This window comes from Sciurus carolinensis, chromosome 5, assembly GCF_902686445.1.
Source record: "Sciurus carolinensis chromosome 5, mSciCar1.2, whole genome shotgun sequence".
NCBI lineage: Eukaryota > Metazoa > Chordata > Mammalia > Rodentia > Sciuridae > Sciurus > Sciurus carolinensis.
In genome coordinates, this window is record NC_062217.1 from 65,907,656 (window position 1) to 65,930,305 (window position 22,650).

The 22,650-nt window shown below is 32.2% G+C and overlaps 1 protein-coding gene and 1 long non-coding RNA gene across 3 annotated transcripts in view; one reads left to right on the plus strand and one right to left on the minus strand.

The window, feature by feature from the left end:
- Dach1 (dachshund family transcription factor 1) overlaps nt 1-22,650 on the minus strand; it is a 391,202-nt gene that overhangs the window by 118,772 nt on the left and 249,780 nt on the right. The window contains exons 4-5 of one of the 2 annotated variants that reach the window (XM_047553395.1): nt 5,601-5,756; nt 4,987-5,159 (exon numbers count right to left, since the gene is read on the minus strand). In XM_047553395.1, the coding sequence (XP_047409351.1) occupies nt 4,987-5,159; nt 5,601-5,756 (329 nt within the window). The remainder of the gene's footprint in view (nt 1-4,986; nt 5,160-5,600; nt 5,757-22,650) is intronic. The other variant, XM_047553393.1, reaches the window with a different exon arrangement.
- The window catches only part of LOC124985045 (uncharacterized), a 65,274-nt gene continuing 55,470 nt past the window's right edge, over nt 12,847-22,650 (plus strand). The window contains exon 1 of the long non-coding RNA XR_007108790.1: nt 12,847-12,976. This is a non-coding gene — a long non-coding RNA (uncharacterized LOC124985045). The remainder of the gene's footprint in view (nt 12,977-22,650) is intronic.

A 22,650-nucleotide genomic window follows, 5' to 3' on the forward strand; every position in this document is an offset into this window, starting at 1 on the left:
CAGCACACATCTGTAATCCCAGCTATCTGGGATGCTGAGTCAGGGGGATTGCAAGTTCAAGGCAAGCCTGGGCAATTTAGTGAGATTTTGTTTCAAAATAAAAAAAGACTGCTCTATACTACTCCTTGGTATATACCCTAATTAAAGTTGGCATATCGTAGAGATATCTACATATCGATCAATGTCTATCACAGCACAATTCACAGTAGCAAAGTAATGGAATCAGTTTAGGTACCTGTCAAAGGAGGAATGGATAAAGAAAATGTGGTATAGATTCACAATTGAGTTTTATTCAAGTGCTATAGACAAATGAAATCAAGTCATTTGCAGGAAAATGAAAGAAACCAGAGATCACAATGTTATTGAAATAACAAATGTAGCATGTTTTCCCTCATATCTAAGAAAAAAAGACAACATGAAAGCAGAAGGGAGACTATTAAGGAAGGAGGGATTGGGGGGAAGGGAGGAGTGGGTCAAAGGGTAATGGGGGAGTAGATATGATCAAAGAATACTATGTGCATGCATAAATACACCACAATGAAGCACATCATTCTGCATAATTAAAACACACTAAAGAAACAAGGTGAGTTGCTGGGGATATAGCTCAGTTTTGAAATGCTTGCCTAGCATGTGTGAGGACCTGAGTTCAATCCCCAGTTCTGGAGGGAAAAAGAGTAAAGGTAGAAACTATTGAGATGTAAATTTCAATTTGGTTAATGAATATGTTTCTCTCCCTCTTAAATTTGCTGAAAATTGAACAGGTATCCTACAAAAGAAGAATGGATGGGGAAGATGTAAGAATTATTTCTCTACTACAAGGGAGCAGGATTATATACCATATAATCTTACATCTGTCTCTTCATAGTCTATTAGTGTTAAGCAGAAAAAAATAAATGGGCCTTACCAACATATAACACAGTAATACAGTGTTTATAATCATTGCACATCTCTGTAGTTATTTAATTATCAAGGATTTAAATTAAAATTCTTTTTACCTAAAGAGAACATGCCCATTTCTTCCTTAAAATTAACTTGCTAAAATATTTCTAGTAGTCTGAAAAAAATCAGTCACAGAAAGCTAAGTTCAATATTGAGAGACTGTCTCATGGAAGCTTACATTTAGAGCAAATAGCAATGTCATAGTCTTCCTCTATCTACTTTGCTTTTCTTCAGTGCATTTAATTTTTCAACTTTAAAAACTTAGTGCTTTAATTTCTCTTCTAGCTGGCTTAATATTGTTCAAGAGTTTAGTCTGAGTTGCCTCACTTACCCAAAGATTCACATGATTTAAATTTATTAGAAGTCGAATGCAGAGATCATTAAACTTTTTCTGTAAAGGTCCAGACAGCAAAAACTTTACTCAATTCTATTTTTGTATGTAAAAGTAGCCATAGACATTATGTAAATTTAAAAAAAAACTATGGGCACTAAAATTTGAATTACATATGATTTTCATGTATCATGAATTATTATTCTTGTTTCATTTTTAATCAGTTAAAAATGTAAAACCATTTGTAATTCATGGTCATACAAATGATGGAAGAAAAGTAGATTTTGCCCAAGGGCATCAACATTTCATATGATGTTGTGAATGTCAATGAAAAAATTACTGAAGATTTTTCATTCCATAGAACAGGTGACAAAAAGAGTATTTTGAGATTGTGTAAACTTAGGAGCTATATCTTTGCTTCTCTTCTCTCCTACATATTCTTGCCATTCTCCTTTGCATCTTAATCTTAATTCTTGTCCTTACTCTCAAAAATTATAAATGGTGGATTCCAACCCATAGAATATCATTCACATTTCTATTTTCTCTTCAGAAGTTATTTCTTCTGTTATGGGAGTAAATCTTTAATATTTAACATTTCACTTTCAGTCAACCTTCCAATCAAGAATCTTCTCAGACCAACATATTTGCAGGCACTATTCTGATTACCAACATGGACTAAATGTTGTTTACTGTGACACAAGGATCAACCATTTTCCTTGGGAAAAAAACAAAAACTTGCCCCAAACTAAATTTAACCAATGTATGTCATGTGTGTTTACTAAACATTTCTTGAACTATGAAGTGTGTTAATATACAAATTAAAAGAGGTTGATTCATTAACCTATCTTTTCTAATAATTAGAAAAACTTACAGAACCAAGTTCTCAACCTTATTCTCTGAGGCCAATCCTTTGATTTTTCTCAAGTCTTGTGAGTGTTTTCAAACACCTAGAACTATTACAATTTTCTTACACATTTCCTGAAATGTATTTACTTTCTAAAATCTTTATGTGTCAGTGTTAAATTTGAAGATACATGGATGGAATGTATCATTAAGAAAGGGGATCCTGATGCAAGTGCCAACTGAACTTCATTTTGGCATTGGCAATAGAACTATTGGCTTTAGGTTTCTGTAATCATCCTCAGAGCAGCCATTTCCTATTTACCTGTTATTATCACTATTTATACCACCACCATATTCAAATTCCAGAATTTTCTTTAATCTATCTGTAGCCAAATTTCTGCAAATATTTGTCCCAAGAAAATAGGAAGTGGGATATCACTATTATTTTGTAGGTGTTGGCACACATTTTAAGATAAAAAGCTCCGTCATATTCTAATTCCTTTTTTGCATATTTCCTTCCTCTGGATCTACTTCCTCTCTATGTTAAACGTAATATTGGAAACCACACAAATGTTGCTGACTTCCAACAATCTAGTCCTGGATGGCTTTGTAAAACTATTCCAGAAGGAAAATGACTTCCTCCTACTTACCTAAATTTAAACAACCAAGGATTTATTAAAATGTGCTATCCTATCAAATGTAAATATTCTAATTACATTAGATGTATCATGAATATTTTTTAAATGAGTATATATTGAAAAATAAAATAAACCAAATCTACTGATGTGCCTGATGGCTTTTGGATTAAGGAACTTGTAAGCCATCACCTCATGCCCAAATTATGTACAGGTCATAACTAAGACAACTATTATGCCTATTATGATTTTAAACTACTAAAACCTGCTTTTCAGTCATATTTTTGCTTTACATATTAATGTAAAGCTTACCTAAATTGAAGATTACAAAACAGATTAGTCTTAAAAGTAAAAAAATATAAGATTAAAAGATGATTATAATATTCATTAGTAATTTTTTAAATGTGAATAATCACATCTTATAATTAACACTTAGCTCTAAGATTTTGCTAAAGTAGCCAACAAACACAATAAGAACAACACTTAGAAGATTTTTTCCCCCTCATCTAAAATCTTCTTCTAGGTAACTATAATGAAGGAGTCAGGTGATTAGAATGTTAAATTCTCAGTAAAAACAATTACCAAAAATTATCATAGATTAGATGATCCAGTGATACTCTTGATTAACAAATCAGCTAGTAACAGAGGAACCCTCTAACTCATTCCAAAGAAAATGAGTTTTTAGGAAGTTTCCTTGCCAATCTCTTGACTAATAAGGATGTGGCTGATCCTTACCACTATGCTCTCAGGTAGAGATTTTTTAGTAGTTGATCCTGGTCTTCTGTAATGCATTTTGTGATTTTCTTCTAGTAATATACTCAAAAACTAATATAAGGGTCTGGTACACATCTATGTTTACAGAGCCAATTTTATAAGAAAAACTCCTGTCTGCATATTAATCAACATTCTCTGTAAGTGGTAACAAGGCCCTTTTTCAAAAAAAAAAAAATACAAGACATGCTCTAGAGACTAACCTGAATTCAAGTGCATTTGTTAAGAAAAAAACAGGCAATTATTTTGTCAAATGAGGATCATGCAGCAAGAAGTATTTTTACTTAGTTTAAAAACTGAAAATGTTTTTTTTTTTTTTTTTTTTTTTTGGTATTGCTTGGAATTCTACATAGGGCTTTGTGCATGCTAGGCAAGTACTCTACTACTGAACTATACCCTTGCTCCTTACTTATATTTCTTTAAATTTTGAGACAGGATTCACTAAGTTGCTCAGGTTGGCCTTGAACTTGCAATCTTTCTGTGTTGACCTCCTGGGTATCTGGGATTAAAGACACAATCTATTCTTTTTCAAAAAATAATGTTATTGTATTTTTATACCTTTATTTTATTTATTTATTCTTATGTGGTGCTGAGGATTAAAACCACTGTCTCACACATGCTAGGCAAGCAGTCTATCACTGAGCTACAATTGCAGCCCCACAATCTATTCTTCATGTTCTTTTTGTGATAGTTCTTATTTCTCACTGAATCAGACAATGGTCATTACAATATTTGAGTATAAATGCCCATTATAAAATAAAATGAATTAAAAAAATATGTATATATATGTAAATATATATATGCACATATGTATATATGTATACCTAATACCCATATAATGTGTATGTATTAAATTATACACATATATAACAGAAAGAAGAGGGAAAATTATGTGTATATACATATATGCTTGTGTGTGTACACACACACACATATACACACACAAATATGAAATTAACATGACAATGTTACTTTCCACTCACAGTATATTTTTGAATTTACAATAACTCAACTTTATTACTTCACTTAGTTTATGCATCCATACTATACTATCCATTTTTTAGATGTTGAATGAATCAGAAATACCAAGTTACAGGTCCAAGGTGATATTGTGAGTAAATAGAAGATTTCGATCCTTTTGGTTGTCTGATACTCCACACCTAAAGGCTTATAACACTACATGCACAAAAAACACACACTCATAATACATACATACCTTCAAGTAAAAACACGTATTTGAACTCTTATTATTTAATGTCCTATGTTGTCTCTCTTAAAAGAGAACTTACCTCTAGTCTCTTTAAACATTTGTGTAACTGTGGGGCTACTTATTATGAGTGATTTTTCTCATAACCTATTTACTATCATTTAGATTTTATAGGTGATATTTACTTATGAAACAAAAAATAGATTGATATGATGACTTAAGATCAACATTACAAAATAATATAACAAGAAAACCATTACCTTAATCACAGATGTCTCAACTCTGGATGGAGGACTCTGAACTTGTGCTGCCGCCGCCATGTTTGCAATAGTGCTGAGGTGGTTCATCTGGCTCATTGCCATGGTGACAGATGCTGGAGGTAGGCTGACGGGAATTAGAGGATGGGGCATCATCATAAAAGGAAGTTCCAGTCCTACAAAAAATACACATATATCATCATTGTGCCGTTCCAAGTAAAACCACAGAATGTAGTATTTATCATTTATTAAAATCATTATAGACATATCATTAAAATTGAAAAATTTATAATAGCAGTCAAAGAAAAAATTATTTTGCCTCTTTGTGTGTAACAATATTCACTCACCATTCAGGGAAATTAGATTTTCGACTAACTAGTTTGGTGCCATGGTTTATCATACCACCATTCCTCATGTGTTTTATACAGATGGTCTTTTTTGTTATAGTTTTCATCTGATCAGTGTAAAATCTTGTTTAAAGAACTAGAATTTTTTTTAACTTATCATCATTAGTTGTCCATAGGTAGTATATCCATTTATAATGTCCTTTTTTTACTATCTAATAATTAAACATATTTTTAAACTGTCTTTTTTATTGCTAAAAAATGCCATCGTACCATTTGGCAGAAGGTGGTTGTGCTGAAGATGGTTGAGAGGATGACTAAGTGGAAGACTATACACTCCAGGCATGCGGGGGTGGGTAACAGAAGCCTGAGATCCCTGGGATGGGGAGAAGTACAGTGTTTCCTTATCCCAAGAACCATCACTGCTGCCTGTGGGGAATGAATATAAATTATTTGGATATGATATTACTCCCAAAATTCTAATAACCAATTTGAAATGAGGTTTTAAAAAATGTATATTTGGCAAACTGATATGTGCTGAAGAAAGTAAATTTCTTGTAAACTGCATTTTCTTTTTCTTTTCTTATTTCCTATGATATGATCTCAAATTTTTTAAAAAAATATGCTTCCATAACATTTAACCTATTTGCAGAGTTTAATCCTGTTTGTGGAATTTAATGTTAAATGGGCTCTATTATAGAACTAGATAATTACTCCTTGGAACTGAAGTATCCTGATGGTTATGTAACGTAAAGTTATTCTTGGAGTAAATAGTATCCTAGTCACCATTTAGATTTAAAATGTCTAACTTAATTCCACCGCAAAGCTAAAAATATAATCATGAAGTGCCTAACTTGGTTAGACATTGTATAGAGAACACAAAAGTTCACTTAATGAAAGACAAAAATGTTAAAGCAAAATATTTACTATGTGTGAATAAGCACATCATTTATTTTTAAATACAGAGAAATTTACTATTGTGACAATGTCAGCATGCATTTGAGGGTTTACATTTCAAGATGGGTTGCAATGTTTTAGGTATAACTAGATCTTGAGGGCTGGGGATATAGCTCAGTGGTAGTGCACTTGCCTAGCATGCAGGAGGTCCTCAGTATAATTCCTAGTACTGCAAAAAAATAAATAAATACATAAAATAAAATCTGAAACATTTTAGTAGGACACTCCTTGGAAGGTGCATATAAACCATTTCAATTTAGACATGTCCTCAAATTAAATTAACAATTTATCCCTTAATAGAATCTGTTAAATACATAAACTTCCCCGTTAGAATTTTTCACTAATATCCCTGTCAGCTTATGAGTCCTTTATTTCTTAAAAAAAAAAGAAAAAAAAAACATTTTCATATAGTACATAGTATGCAAGGAAACAGCAAAGTTGGTAAAACTCCAATTTAATGCTTTAACTCTACTGAAAGACTCATTGTAAAATCTCTACGACATAGTTTTTAATGAAGAATACTTAGTTACTGCCATGATTTTTTTCCATTTACTTCATGAAGACAGTTAAGGTTCAATATAAATTCAAACTCATTAGCTCAATACTGTCTGGATCTTAGAGTAAATTGTTCAGAAGTGGGTAATGAAAACTCAATTCAAATTCTTCAGCAATCAAACAAAGCAATTTTATTAAACAATGAAAAGAATCAATTAAAATGGATATCTTTATTATCTTTATTATTTTACAAGAAACCACGACAGATTTTCGTTTAAAAAAAGGTTTATAGCTTCATACAGAAATGAGTCACATAAAAGGAATTTCTCCAGCCTGCTCCTGTACTCCTACACTATTATATAAAGGTTCACTTTCATATTCACCAATTTATACACCTTGGTCCTCTACTCATCACTTTTTGACACTTACAGCAAACTCATAGTCAAACATACAAAACTATAACAAATCATAATGGTGCATGCCTGTAATCCCAGGGGCTCAGGAGGCTAAGGCAGGAGCATCATGGCATGTTCAAAGCCAGCCTCAGGCAAAAGCAAAGAACTAAGCAACTCAGTGAGACCCTATCTCTAAATAAAATACAAAATAGGTCCTGGGATGTGGCTCAGTGGTCATGTGCCCTGAGTTCAATCCCCAGTACCCCCGCCAAAAAAAAGCAAAACTATAAATATATGAATTCTCCAAATCTTTAATGTCAAGAGTGTTATGATAAAACAAATATCTTCACTTTACACTGCCTTTACCAAAGCATGTGCAAAGTTTTATTACATATTTAATCAATAAAACCTGTGAAAATTGAGATGTAAATTTAAGATGTAAAACATTAAGTTAAAATTCTAAATAAATTATTCTGAAAACAATTATTAGACAATACACTACCTACTTTCATATCTCTTTTGCATCCCAGGATATCAGTCCTTTCTTTTTGGCTAAATATCAATCATTCATAGATAAATTTTCTACAGCAATTTTCTAATACTAGATTGGATTTCTCACTACCTAGAATGCTCCTAGCTTTCTACACCAATCATCATTTGTTAAATACTCATGATGTTAGCTTATTTGAGTAATAAATAGAACAAACAATTAAGAAACTAAGTCTGATGAAAAATATACAATATATAACCAACTCAGTTGTAAGTGTTTTTTGCATTATTTATAACATCCTTCTCTATTAGCATGAATAAATAAGATATGAAAACAGGTCACTTCAGAACAAGTCATTCCCATGATTATTAAGTGTATGATTCCAAATGTTTTGGTTTAAGCCAATACATATCACAATATAAGCTAGTGTATATGTACTTTGCCTGCACACAAACATACATGCACACAAACATGACTTCCAGGGATGGCAGCAGCTTCAATAAATTAAAAACTTTCCAAGATTTGGCAGAGAGAGATAGAAAAGAACGGATTCATATCTCCTCTTCAATTCTTATGTGGAACCGCACTGCTTCTTCAACTTTACAGTGAAATAAAAAGATGAACCTGATATAGCCCTAGTACATCAAAGAATATATTCTGTAATAGGAGGTAGTCATATGTATATAAAACTCAAAGTATGATCAAAAAAACATAAAATGGAAAAGAGCCAAGGAAAATAGTCATGAGTTCTTAAAGACTCAGTGCACCAAGTTGTTGGTCATTGCATCTCTATAACCTTTTTTTTTTTTTAATTATGTTTTTATTTTTACAGTCTGCATTTTGATACATTGTACACAAATGGGGTACATCTTTTCATTTCTGTGGTTGTGCATGATATAGATTCATACCATTCATGTAATCATACGTGTACATAGGGTAATGATGTCTGCCTCATCCCACCATTTTCCATACCCCCTCATTTCTCTCTATGTAAAGTTCCTCCATTCTTCTCTCACCCACCCACCCCAGCCTGATTATATATCATCATCCACTTGTCAGGGAAAACATTCAGCCTTTGGTTTTTTGGGATTGACTTATTTCACTTAGCATGATATTCTCCAATTCCATAACCATTTTTTAATGTAAGGAGGTTGGACTGAGCACAGGAAGGGTCTCCCAGACCTAGTCCTGAATGCATGCAGTATAGAAACACTGGATGGACAAAACCAAAGGCAGATCTGAACTGTGAATAGCAGCACATACAGGCATTTATTCTATGATGAAATCAAGTGGCAGAACCACATGCAACATGAAGTTTGGCTACTACTGCTATGGGGTGATTTGGGTAGTTTAAAAATTGACAAATATGTAGACCTGTGGCAGCCAGGTATAAGTGCGTACATGTCACAATCCACATGACATTTACTATTTCCCCAAACTAGGGCGGTGAGTCAGATTTGAAATATTAAAGGCATGGGAAATTTAAGAAATAAAGACAAGACACAGAAATAAGTGAAGCAGCAGGATCCAATAGGAAACAACTCTGATAGAGACCAGCTCTAACTCCCCAAAATGGAGTCCAAGGGCTTTATTTAAATGGGTGGGAACAACAATGGGATTCAGTGTAAAGAACTTTCTGAGGAAACAGGAAGAAGATGGCAGAAACAACTCGGTGGGAGGTTAGCAGGTTAGGCCCTCCTCCCTTACCTCTGGGCAACTGCCTTTGAACTCAGGGCTATTGAGCCTAGTAGAGTGTCAGCTTGATCTGAGCAGTCTCCAATGGGTGAAATCTCACCAGGAGTTCTCAGAAAAGCAACCCCCCAACCTTATGAGGGCTCAAACAAACCCACAATTCGTGCACAGCTTCCAACAGGTACCTGAGTGTAAGAAGGAATATTGGAATTAACACCAGATTATGAATTGTATCTTCAGTCCCAATAACTAGTTATACTTTTACATACTCTGAAACAATTCATTTACCCTGCTTAATTATACTGATATTAAAAACAAACCAATAATTGCATATCAGATTCAAGGAACTGCTGGGCATGGTGGGGCATGTCTGTAATCCCAGGGTTTTGGGAAGCTGAGGCAGGAGGACTGCAAGTTCAAACTAGCAATTTAAAGAGGCCTTAAGCAACTTAGAAAGACCCTGTCTCAAGATAAAAAATAAATAAAAAATAAATGTGCTGAGGATGCAGCTCAGTGGTTGAGTACGCGCCCCCCCTTCCATCCCTGGTACCAAAAAAAAAAAAAAAAAAAAAAAAAGATTCAAGGAATTTATAGTGAGAAGTGATTATATTTAATGTTTGTTTTGTGTAAAAGATGTGTATTTATCAGACAAACAAGGTTATCTTAAGATATAGATTTACTGAAGTTCCAATATATAAGGACTTGGTATGAGAGATCCTCTCTTTAGTCCTTCCTCACTCCAATATTAAAACATAGTTACAGTGTCTAAAAAAAGGAAATAGTTTGATGAACTTTATTAATCTTTTTATGGGCTCAGACAATTTTCATTGGTTTGCACCCTTTTTATATTTTAACTGTACTTTGTAACACATATTTGATGATGGACCAGGTTTTGTGTGTTTTTTTCTTTTCTTTTTTAAAATTTGTTCTAATTAGTTATCCATGACAGTAGAATGTACTTTGTTGATACATCGTACATAAATGGAGTATAACTTCTCATTTTTCTGATTGTACATGATGTAGAATCACACTGGATGTGTACATACATGCACATAAGGTAATAATGGCCAATTCATTCTACTATTCTTCCTACCCCCACACCCCCTTCCCTCCCTTCATTCCCTTCTGCCTAATCCAAAGTAATTCTATTCTTCCCTGTTCTTAACCTGCTTAATGTGAATTAGCATCTGCATATCAGAGAAAACATTAAGCCTTTGGTTTTTGGGAATTGACTTATTTCGCTTAGCATGATATTCTCCAGCTCCATCCATTCTCAGGAAATGCCATCATTTCATTCTGTTTTAAGGCTGAGTAATATTCCATTGTATATATATATACTACATTTACTTTATCTATTGATTTGTTGAAAGACACCTAGGTTGGTTCCATACTTTGGCTATTGTGAATTGAGCTGCTATAAACACTGATGTGGCCGCATCACTGTAGTATGCTGATTTTAAGTCCTTTGGGTATAAACCGAGGAATGGGATAGCTAGGTCAAATGGTGGTTCCTTTCCAAGTTTTCTGAGGAATCTCCATACTGCTTACCATAATGGTTGCACCCATTTGCGGTCCCACCAGCGATGTATGAGTGTACCTTTTCCCCACATCCTCACCAATATTTATTGTTGCTTGTATTCTTGATAATTGACGCTCTAACTGAAGTGAGATGAAATCTTAGAGTAGTTTTGATTTGAATTTCTCTAATTACTAGAACCAGATTTTAAACACAGAAAACATACACCTCAAATTTGAAAGCTATCCTTACTGTAAGTGTAACTAGATATTTGAATATCAGAAAAGATAACTTGCAAATATAAAATGGTTCTATTTTTCCTTTAATTACTGACTTCGAACATTCTTTGTCAAACTTCACTTTTCTGTGCCTTCGAAGCCTTGGACAGATTTTGAGTATAAAATCCATTTCAGTTAACACTCATCTTCACTTCCTCATCCTGTTAGCATTTGCCATTTCTAGAACCTAGGTACAAATGAGACTTTCATACAACTTGTCTTCCTTTTCTTTTTCTGAAAAGCATGAAAATAGGTTTTTGCTAACTAGTTCCTGCTTATATTCTCCCACCAATGCAGTTTCTATGACTATGCCTAATAGGCTATTGACACCTTCCATGTAACAGGTGCCTAAATGTTAAGATCTCCGCAGGGGCAATGCCTGGTGCTTTCTGTGGGGAACCTCCTAATGGCACAACACACTGACAATGGAAATCTCCAGTTTTGTGCTTTTCTAAGCTCCTTAAGATTCCACTGCCTATTGATAATGAAGCCTTTCTTCTGGTGTTGGTCCTCTGGATATGGTGATGTTCATTCTTCCCACTTTGATACCTCTCCCTGATACTACTCAGATATGTAACAAAAACAAATCCAATCTGCACCAAATTCAGCTATGAAATAAGGTGTAAACATCTGCAATCCTTGAGTAACTATCTTGGAACTCCACCTCTTTACCCTGGCAATAAAGAAGTATGCTCCAACAAAGATTAACAAGCCAAGGCCCTACCTGATACATGTCTCTTCACTAAAATGACTTCTTCAAATGCCCCTCCCCTGTGGTAGTCCCTTCTGATAAACAAGCAGACAATATTCATTGAGTCTGGAGTAATAGTTAAGATTCTGTTTGGCTGCTCTTCATAAGCACTGATTGTTTTGACTGTCCTTGAAATGAGGAGTACCTACCCCTTTTGTTCTTATGGTGGAATACAGGAAAAATTCTTTTCAATATCCTATTATGTAACCTATTAAACAGACTCTACAAGAAATATGACCTTATAAATCATATTTTAGTAATTCTTACATATCAATTGAAATAAATGGAAAGAAATGTGAATGTTCAACATTTGAAATATTATTTCCCAAATTAACAAATTTTAATTATTGAGATAGAAGTTCAAAGAAAAGAGTTTACTATGAATTCAAAAATTAAAGAATGATTAAATGTAGAGAAAAATCATAGAAAGAGAGACAATCACTTTCATCTTTTTGAAACACAATTTTAGGTAGAAAAGGAAATAACAAATGTTTTCAGGAAGGATATTGTTATATTCTCTTTAATAAAAATGCAAAAAAAATTGAGTGTATTATATGTATCTACTTTGTAATTGATTTCTTTCATTCTTAAATATATCTGATGAGGTTAGGTTCCAAAAGAGAAGGCCACACTATTTTTTAAATGAATTTGGGATAGAAATCAAATAAAATAAGCAAATAAAAAACTCAGAGTGACGTATAAATACAATTCCTTTTAAATCAGCATGCATTAAAATAGTAAAAGTATATTTAAATATTATTATACTTTATGCCTAGGTGACATGCAACTAGTTGTTCTGATTTTCCCACAGCCTGACCCTGATAAAGGAGGCAAATCTCAGAGGGACTAACGGTCACACCACTGCTTAGTGAGTGACACTGATAGATTGTGACAGGAACCTGACATTGTCAAGATTTGTTTACAATGAAAATGACGGCAAGAGCGGGCACTTGCTCTACAGCATTGGAGACCACTTAGAAGAATGTCAACTCCATCTTAACAATGGAAACAAGACAACTGAGTAAAAGAAGGTACTAGTCACAGGTGCTACAGACATTCAGCTGTTACTTCAGAGGTAGGTGAGAATAAATCGGTTATCTTTTAGTGACTGATTGTAACTTAATAAAAAAATTAAATATAAAATATCATCTCAGTACAAGTATTTCACATAAACATTAGAAACAGGCCTTTCATGAATTACATAACATTGTTTTTAATTTTATTTTTTAATTTTTCTTTTTTTTGTTAACTAACTGAGCTCATCAGAGTTGCTTTGACCAATATAAATTATGAAATCTGGAGTTTTGGTTAGAGTTCATCAAACTGCTTTTACACAATGTGGAAAGAAGAAATCTTTTTAATTTTTACGTTTCATTTTATTTTTAATTGACATGTAGAAGTTATATATTTTATATTTTTTAAAATAATCAGGTAATATTTAGAGGTAGGTTAGGGGCACAATCTAAAATAGAACATTTTTGTCACTGTTTTTGTCTTGTTATTTTTGGTGCCAGGGGTTGATCCCAAAGCCTTGTGCATGGTAAGCACATATTCTGTCTTAGCTTCACCCCCAGCTAAACAGGAACATTTTTAAATTGTGCCCCTGATAAAGTGCAGTGTCTTAGCAAAGAAAACCTATAAAGTGCCTCTTATTTGGTATCATAAACTAATACAGAGCAAACAAAATCCAAACTCTAAAATTTATATCTGCACATATATCTTTGATTTGGAAGTTTGGGAAAAGCACAATTGCTTTGCTGTCATATAACCAATATTACTTCATTTAAATTTTGATGAAATTATTTTTTTCTTGGAAAGGAAGAATAATACTGTCATGATTTCTAACCATCCCATTACCTATTAATATATAATTTAGGTAAATATGTTACTTTGTAAGCAATAATTAGATGTAGTTTCTTTTGCTGTCATTATTCTGTACTACCTGAGTGTCAGCTATTTGATAACAAGGAAGTTGAAATTGTGTCTCTACAAGGGGAATTCTATTTTAACTTGTGATGTTTTCTTTTGAATGCTAAATATTTTATTTTTTATTTAATGGTGATAATATTATACAGGTGTTCTTAGTGGTCTTTGATTGATCATCACTCTGCTAACCTAAATCTGCTAACCTAAATTTCTTCTCCTATTTGACATGTTTCTATTGCCTTATATACTCCATAATGTTGTTAAAAGTAGCAAGCAATAAATTAACATATTGTACGAAGTGACATAAAATAATGGAAACTTGAACAGCTTATTTTAAAAGTTTGCTTGAATGTTATTTACCATGGCTAAAGATTGTTGAACTTAAAAGACTAGGAAATAAACAGTAAAATCAGAGCCAACATTCAGATTACTAAATGCTGGGTGAAATACATTAAAAAGATAATTAACAAATAGGTAGACACTATTATATTTTTAATTCTTTATTGTTTTATCCTGAGAATCTTTGAAGAATTATGGAAAACAAGAACAGAATTAGGAAACTTAAAATAAATAATAGTTTCAATTTTAAATAACTTTGATTTTGAACTCTGAAAACATTTAGAATGAATAACTTTATAAACAGTGCAATACTTTACATACTTTCCCTTATTTCATATCAAATTCCAGAAAGTTTTGATGCAACTTAAAAGAAATAGAGTTATTACTATAAAGATAAAAGGTTAAATACTATATGTATAGAAGAAAGAGATAATTATATCAGAAAACACTTTGCTTTTTGATGCTGCTGTTGTCTTTGGACTCATTAGCACCATGCTCTAAGTGTTAACCAGGTAAAACAGACTCCCAAAACAAAACAAAGCAAATAAATGCAGGCTCGAACAGGTAAATAGTTGCACAGGATTCAGCGTAGGAAAAGAAATACTAGCCAGATTAGTGTGCATTGACTACATATTGAAATGTCTTATTAATATGAATATTTGTAATTAGGAGCCAAATTATTTTATTCAGTAAAAAATAATGTTGAAAACTGGTTGTTTAATTTTCACAGCTTAAGTAAAATTCTAGCACAGACAATGGACAATGTAGAAATTACAATCCCAGGTACATATTCAAGCTTTCCAATCTCAAGTATAATCATACAGTTATTAAAGTAACTTTGTATAATGTAGATATACTAACTTTTATAGCTTTTCGCTTTTCTCATTACTGGCAACTCCCACTTTACCTCATCAGATTATTTTTCATTAGGCAAACAAATGAACTAGAAGTTCTTCTGAGGATTTTGTAATTTCCCTATAGATTTACAATCACCTCAAATAAATTTTCAAGGTGGACTTTCTATACTGTTAGTAATCAATTTCAAGGTAAATGACATTAATAATTTCATATTCATGTATGAGTATTGACTACGATAAATTATAATGTTTTAATCTCCATGAATTTATAGTGTTTTCAGTTTCAATTATATTTATATTGAAATTGAAAAATCTTTTTTTTTTTTTTTTTTGAGACAAAACTGTTAAAACTGTTTTTTTCCAAAAGCATGAAACTCTCATAGATGGGGCGGCATGCTCATGGGGATTATATTGATATTTCTCATAGGTATGAATCTCAGTATTAAATTATATCCTCTACAGACCTGTTTAGCCTCAAAGAATAACATTACCAGCTGATTGTATAAGCCAGAAAGATAGGAATCATCCTTATCTTTGCTTTCTTACTGTGCACCACCAATATCCAATTGCTTTTCATGTCCTGTTGATTCCATCTATGTAATTTATCTCTACTGTTTCTATCTCAGCTGTTGTAATCCATTTCAAGGACCATCATTACTTTAAAGAAAAAAATCTTACTCTATCACTCCCTTACTTACAGGTCCTCAATTGTTTTCCATTGGTAGGGGAAAAGCTCCAAATTATTTTGGCTTCATGTAAGCTCCACATGGCCAGGCCTATCTCTCTTTTGCTGTTATTGTGTCCCCAATGTCTAACAAGAAAAAATTTTCAGACAGTTCTTGAGTTGAAAGCTACAAATCTACATCAGTTTTGATATTCATGTGTGGTAAACATCAATGTGCACTTGAAATTAAATATAACCTCTGTTACAGAGCAACTTGTAGCAAAGCAAAAAGATACACAAATTCAACATGTATTTTCACAGTTTTTATTCTTTAACTGGAATGGAAGATGAAGACAAAGAAGAGTAAATGGGTTTGACATTTTGAAAATAAATTTGATAGAATTTGGTAGAGACTAATAATTGGCGGCTGGAAATATGAGACTAATATTTGGAAGAAAAGCAGATACACAGGGAAGAAGATATGGAAATCATGAGTTTGTAAGTGTAGACCAAGTCATGATGCTCTAAGACACCATGGAAAAAAATAAAATATTTATACAATAATCCTCAGAACAAGTCTCAAGTAAACCAGCCTGGACCATTTAAAAAATTAGAAATCTGGAGGAGGTGGGAAAGAATAAGCAAATATGTCTGACTTCCAAAATGTAGTAAAAGTTATGAAAGTTAAAATAAATTCTTCACAAAACAGCTCATTAATCCACTTCATAATATCAATCTCTATTTATTCTAAGCTAAATATTCTTTTTAGTAAGATAATCAATATGAATACATGAATGCCTAACATATCTTCGGCCCTCAACCCTGAACAAATCAATGAATAACATTATGATTGGATTTAAAGACTCAGTAATCCTAACTGCTATTTAAGGGAGAGAGCCTAAACAGAGACAAAAAAGCAAATATTCACAAATAAGCATAATCTGAAAAGGTGTCATCAGTCCAACCTGTAATATAATACTCATGATATCCAGTCATTACAGAGTTCTCCCTCTTAAGAATATTACAGAGAGAGGTGGCTTTAGAGGGACTGCACATAACAGAGAAGAAACCAGCACATTTGAAGAACCACTGAAATAATATTATACTCTGGTGTAGATTACACACAGATGGCAGGCTTGTTGAAAGCCTCTGTTTATATGAAGCTGTATCATTCTTCCCATAGTTTGTTATGCACAGTGAGGACATTCTGTTCAAGCACTTTTCATCAGTTTTTCATGGGCAAGCAGGGGAGGAGGTTTTCAAGGTCAAAATGACCAATAAAATTTTGGTGGCTGGCAACAGGAAAAACACTTAGGAAGATTAGGAGTAATATAGATAATTTCATTTTACCTCCATACTGCAATTTGGGAATTAAATATAAGCACTAATTTTTATCACAAGAATAAATGGTTACAGTATTCTTTTGTAGATTGCTATTACAATGTGAGTTAGAATAAGTAAAATGATTAGAAACTATGCTTTTTTTTTAAATAAAGATTGATTTTCTGACAATATCAACACCCATAGGTCAGTATAAAGTGAAATTTAAACATCCTTATTCATTTTTATTTAAAAATTATCTAGTGTAACTATTATAACTGCAATGTGACCAATGAAGAATATAGGAAGCATGCCACATTTAAAGTCATATATAGTGATTAAATGTCAGAATCAAACACTAAAAGTAGCTTTTAGGTTCATTGAAAATAAAAACTGTCAAGGTGATATTTGACTAAATTAGTCACATTTGTTTGGTTTTGTTTTTCCTTTCTCTAATATTTTTTCCAGCATCAACATGTAAAAGGTAAATCCTTAGTAAAAACATAAATGATGAGTGATGAAATTGCTATCAATTTTAAACAAACAAAAAATCAGGAATTAAAAAAAATCTTTAACTTAAAAAAATAGCATCTATCCAAATTATCATTATCTGGTAATAATAGTCATAAAGCTGTTGCATTTTAAATATCTTAAATATAAAGAGAAATATACCTATTAAAATATACCTATTAATTACTCTCCTTAATAAAAAATATTGTGATATTATTTTCCTTTGTGATTATAAAATCTGTTATAATTTCAATAATTCTTCCACTATTAAAATATTATGCCATTCTTACTTTTTTCATGATTCTATCATATACTTTCTATCATATCATTACAGGATGGAAAGTCAGGACCACTGTCAACAGTTCATAGATTCTTCCATTTTGATGTGCCTGCTTTACATATTATGGTCACCTGGGTAAATACATCTTGTTAAATTTACAGTAAATGTTACTCAATTAAAATAAGTTTTATTGAGTAACTTTAAAGACTTCAGTAGCTACACTAAACATGATTTTTTAAAACAAATACTTAAGAACTTCCCTTGATTGAAATGATCTATGCAGAAATTATTTTTTTTGGCACATTTTAGAATTTTATTTTATAGTTTTATAGTTTTCCCATGAAGAGCTGCTTTGACAAAGAAAAATTTGGTGTATACTTTGTATGTTAATATAAATATCTTTGAAGCATTTAACCACAAAGTTACTGTGTTCTAGACACAGTAACAATAAAACAAAAATGACTTGCTTTTAATTGCTCTGTGTAAACATTAATGTAACTAGTATGGTGGCTATTTTTCATGTATTTATTTTAAAACTACTTAATTCATAAAAGTATTATGTTTAAGAATAGAAGAATAAAAAAGGCCTTGAGACTTTTTTCCTTTCCTTCTTTTTCCTTTCCTTCTTTTTCTTTTTGCTCTTTCCAAAAAGGTGCTAGGGATTGAACCCAGGTATTCAGGTGTGGTAGAAATGCAATCTACTACTAAGCTATACCTCCAGCTCCCAGAGCTGGATTTTTGAACTGTGTCAAATATTTTCTCAACTTATAAAAATAATTTTTGCAAACCTTTTATTATGCACACTTATTAAGGTTAATAGTAATATATTTTTCAATTCTGGATGAGAAGTAAGATGGCTTTGAAAAATGCTTAGAGTTTTTGTTTATCCCAAAGTTTATCCACTGCATATAGAAAATCTTAGAGAGGAAGGGGAAGAAACATAATCATATCAAATGGAAAAATAATGAAATAAGGCACAAAATGAGTAATTTTAAAAAATCAATATGTAATCATCCAGAGAACTAAATGCCAAGAGTACTACTTCAGAGAAACTGAGGAGCAAAAAAAATATTTAAACTTCACTACACAATATATAATTGTTTTTCTGTAAATTTTTGAATCAAAAATTATATCACAAAACATGCAGTGAAGTCATTCATTTATTCATTCTCTTAGTATATAGTGAACACCAACCATGTGCTAGGCATTGTTGGAAACACTGAGGGAGATAGCAATGTGAAATGCAGGTAAAAATCTATATCTTCATGTTGTTTATGTTCTAGTTGGTAGGTAGGTGGTTGATAATGGTGAGCAAATAAATAAACATTGTACATTAACTGAGATACTAACTGAGATCTCATACAGGGATGAGAGTGAATTTTGTGTGAAGGTGTGGATATGTGCATATGTAAGCATGTGTGTTGGGCGGGTATTATTTTAAATGCTGTAGTAAGGTAATACTGTACTGAGGATGGCACCATAATGCATGATCCCTTTATTTTATAGTAGAGGAAATGAGATTCAGGGTGATTAAATGCTTGAGGTCACATAGTTCCTTAGGAAAAAAGATGATCTTGGAACATTTTGCCTGAACCCTGACCCTAAATCCTTTCCACTGTACAACAGAGCAACCCTAGTTCAGAGAACTGCCTATGCTGTGCGGTGAGGCAAAGACATACATAAATGGGTCTGGATGACAGCTGGGAAACTCAATTGACTGAAGGAGCAAGCACATACCAGGGAAGCATCTGAAGTCAGAATGAGGTAGGCTAGGGCCAGATTATGAAAGTTCTCAGATGTCAGGATGATGAGTTTGGTCATCATCTTAGGCAGAAGAGAGATATGATTAAAGTGATGTATCAGATAGTCCGACCGAGGAGAAGGAACTCATCATCAGAAATAATCATCCTGAGTTCTGTCATCCACTACATTGACATTGATATGACCAGGGCACGAATCCTGATTCTCATATTTCATGCCACTGGAAAATTGATAAAATAGAAAAAAAAAAATCTTGTGTTCTCTATCATTAGCGTTTTCTAAGAAGATGATTGAAGAACAAATTAGTTTCCAGAGCCAGACCTGACAAAATTAAGTTGGGTGAGGACAAGTGGTTTCCCACATGCTCTGCTTTGTATCTGAATCTGGTGGCTTATAAAATACTTCCTGACATGCAGAGAAGTTTTCTTTCTTTTGTTTTCTTAAATACAGAGAAACTAACCATAACTCATTTGGAAACCTTTAGCTAAAGAGACATAGTTTACCCTTCCATGACAGAGGGCAACAATCATAGTAGGTATTAACTATGATTCTGCCAAGTAGGGTTCTTATAAGAAAAACAAGAGAATGCTCTGTTTTCCAGGGTGCACAGACACTTTTTAGACCCTCTTGGAGTGACACAATTTGGGGATGGTAAAAAGGGAATGTTCTCCAAAAATTCAGGATTACACAATAAAGCCTGTGAAATGTAATAAGATTGGGTTTAAACTTTTATAGCAAAATTAAATCTAGAAATATGTTTTAATACTGCTGTTTCTATGCAGTACAGTGCATATTACTGTTCTGTAGCACCTCAAATAACTGTTATTGTATATAATATTATACACATCAGCAGAGAGTAAAACAGTGGTTACTACACTGACATTGAAAAATGTGCACCAGTAAAATACACATTCCAGATGTATTATCCACTTTGTTCTCTATTCATTACTGTTTTTTCACTCTTCACAATTTTTATATTCACTAGAACTCCGTAATACTGACCTCTTGAAAAGAACCTTATATAATATATATTATGTAGGCAATAGATTCCAAGTGATGCCACAATAATTCTATATCTAATACTATATGTAACATCCAATTCAAATTCTACCTCAAAATATATACATGCAGAAAGTACTTATTTTCTGCAACCTAATAAAATCCCAGAGCACAATGCACCTTCATTCTACCCTGGAAGGTTTTTCCTTTCCTTATCAAAACCATAAAATGATCTTAGTATTATGAGTTGGTCACATCTAAAATAATACATGATAAATTTTTTAAAAATTTGTATGAGATATCTCTCTAAGGTATATATACTTACCAAAATGATTTTTGTTTTCATATCCCAAAGTTTTTAGGTTAACTTATATTTTGATTTGGGACTGTTAACACCTAGCACAATTTAACATAGTAAAATAAATTTTCAAGCAGTTGGCTATGCATAGATCGCTTTTAAAAATTCAAAACAGCCCCAATAGCAAATGTGATTTCTTTCATAGTAACAAAATGCAAACTCCAAGTTTTTTATCCTAATGAATAAATGAGTTTGTCCTTTATGTATAAAATATAGTTTGTGTTTGTTGCACAAGTTTTTAATAATAGATGAATTTTAGGTTTGCTCCAACGTATTCAATAAAGTGTGATTAATTTGGTTTTTCAAAAATGCAAACTAGACATTACTATATTACTTTGCAAAATGCACAGCTTGCAACATTATTGTCTCAGTGGGATCTTAAATTGAATTGTAAAATGTGTCTTATTTCCAGTTTGATTTATGTAAGAGATAGTAGTGGATAATGCCCCTTTTGAAGTTTCATTGCTTTATATGAACAAACAGAAACCTAAAATTCATGATCAGTTTATTAAGGCCCAAAGCAAACTTTAGAATACATGAGGTTTGACTGAAATGAAAACTTATAATGGACGAAGAGCACCACATTTTCAAGAAAACAACTTTTTGAAGTTTCCTATTATGATGGATTATACAACCCATTTTTGACATTTTCTGTGATTTTTATTATGATATTTCACATAATTACCAAATCATGTTTTTCTCTAAAAAAGCTTTCCTGTGCCCTGAGAATTAATCTATGATACCATTTAACTTGGCTTTTTGAAGTAAATATCACCAGATAAAAGCCAGCTGGATCTGAATAATAGGATACTTGAATGAATGTATTAGTGTTTGAAAAAGAGAGTACAAATCTTCTAAAAGATTAATTTCCATAAAAAGATAGCTCCCACATCTACAAAAGAATAAATTCAAAAACATAATAAACTCTCAGAAAGAAAGGTAGATTAAAGTAAAAGCTGCAGCACCTTGTTCCTGCAGCTGTTGTATAGCAATGATTCTGTATCAATTACATTTGGTTGGTCCTGTAGGGCTCTTCAAAGGCTCCTGTGAAAAGCCTGAATGTGGAATTCGTGTGACACCGTAAGTAATAACTTCAGCGATTAATTTTGATTCAACACCACATTCATTCTGATCTTACACTCAATATTTACAGTTTGAGAGAAGCTACAAAGGTTTGGATGGGAACATATGAACCAACTGAGGACACTTCTTTTCTCCTTCATTTATTAAAGATGTGGATATGAATTTTTCTTTGTCATGAAAATATTGCAGTTTTATCACACTACATAGTTGCTGACATCATCATGTAAAAAGACTTGAGTTGGCCAATGGACTTTATTTTCAATATCCTGTTTCAAAACATGTCCCTAATAAAGGCCATGAATTCTGTTCATACAACTTTTCCATTTTAGTTTGTACTAATAAAAACAAAGTTTGACCATGAATAAACTTTTCTCAGTGGTAAAATGTGCTTACTTTTTCATCTTGAATGACTCTCATGCTATTATCTCTAATACAAAATCAGAAGTAAATGTAATGATAAATTGATTTTTTTTCAAATTTTGAATCCTGAAAAAGTGAAAATTTGCTTTAAAAATTAATGTAAAGATGCCATATTTATATTACATAATTTCAAATGCAATGAAATTATATATAAAAGGAAATTATATATAAAAGGAAAACAGACAAATATAACAGTATATTTCAATTCTGATATCACTTCTTCAGAAGAAAC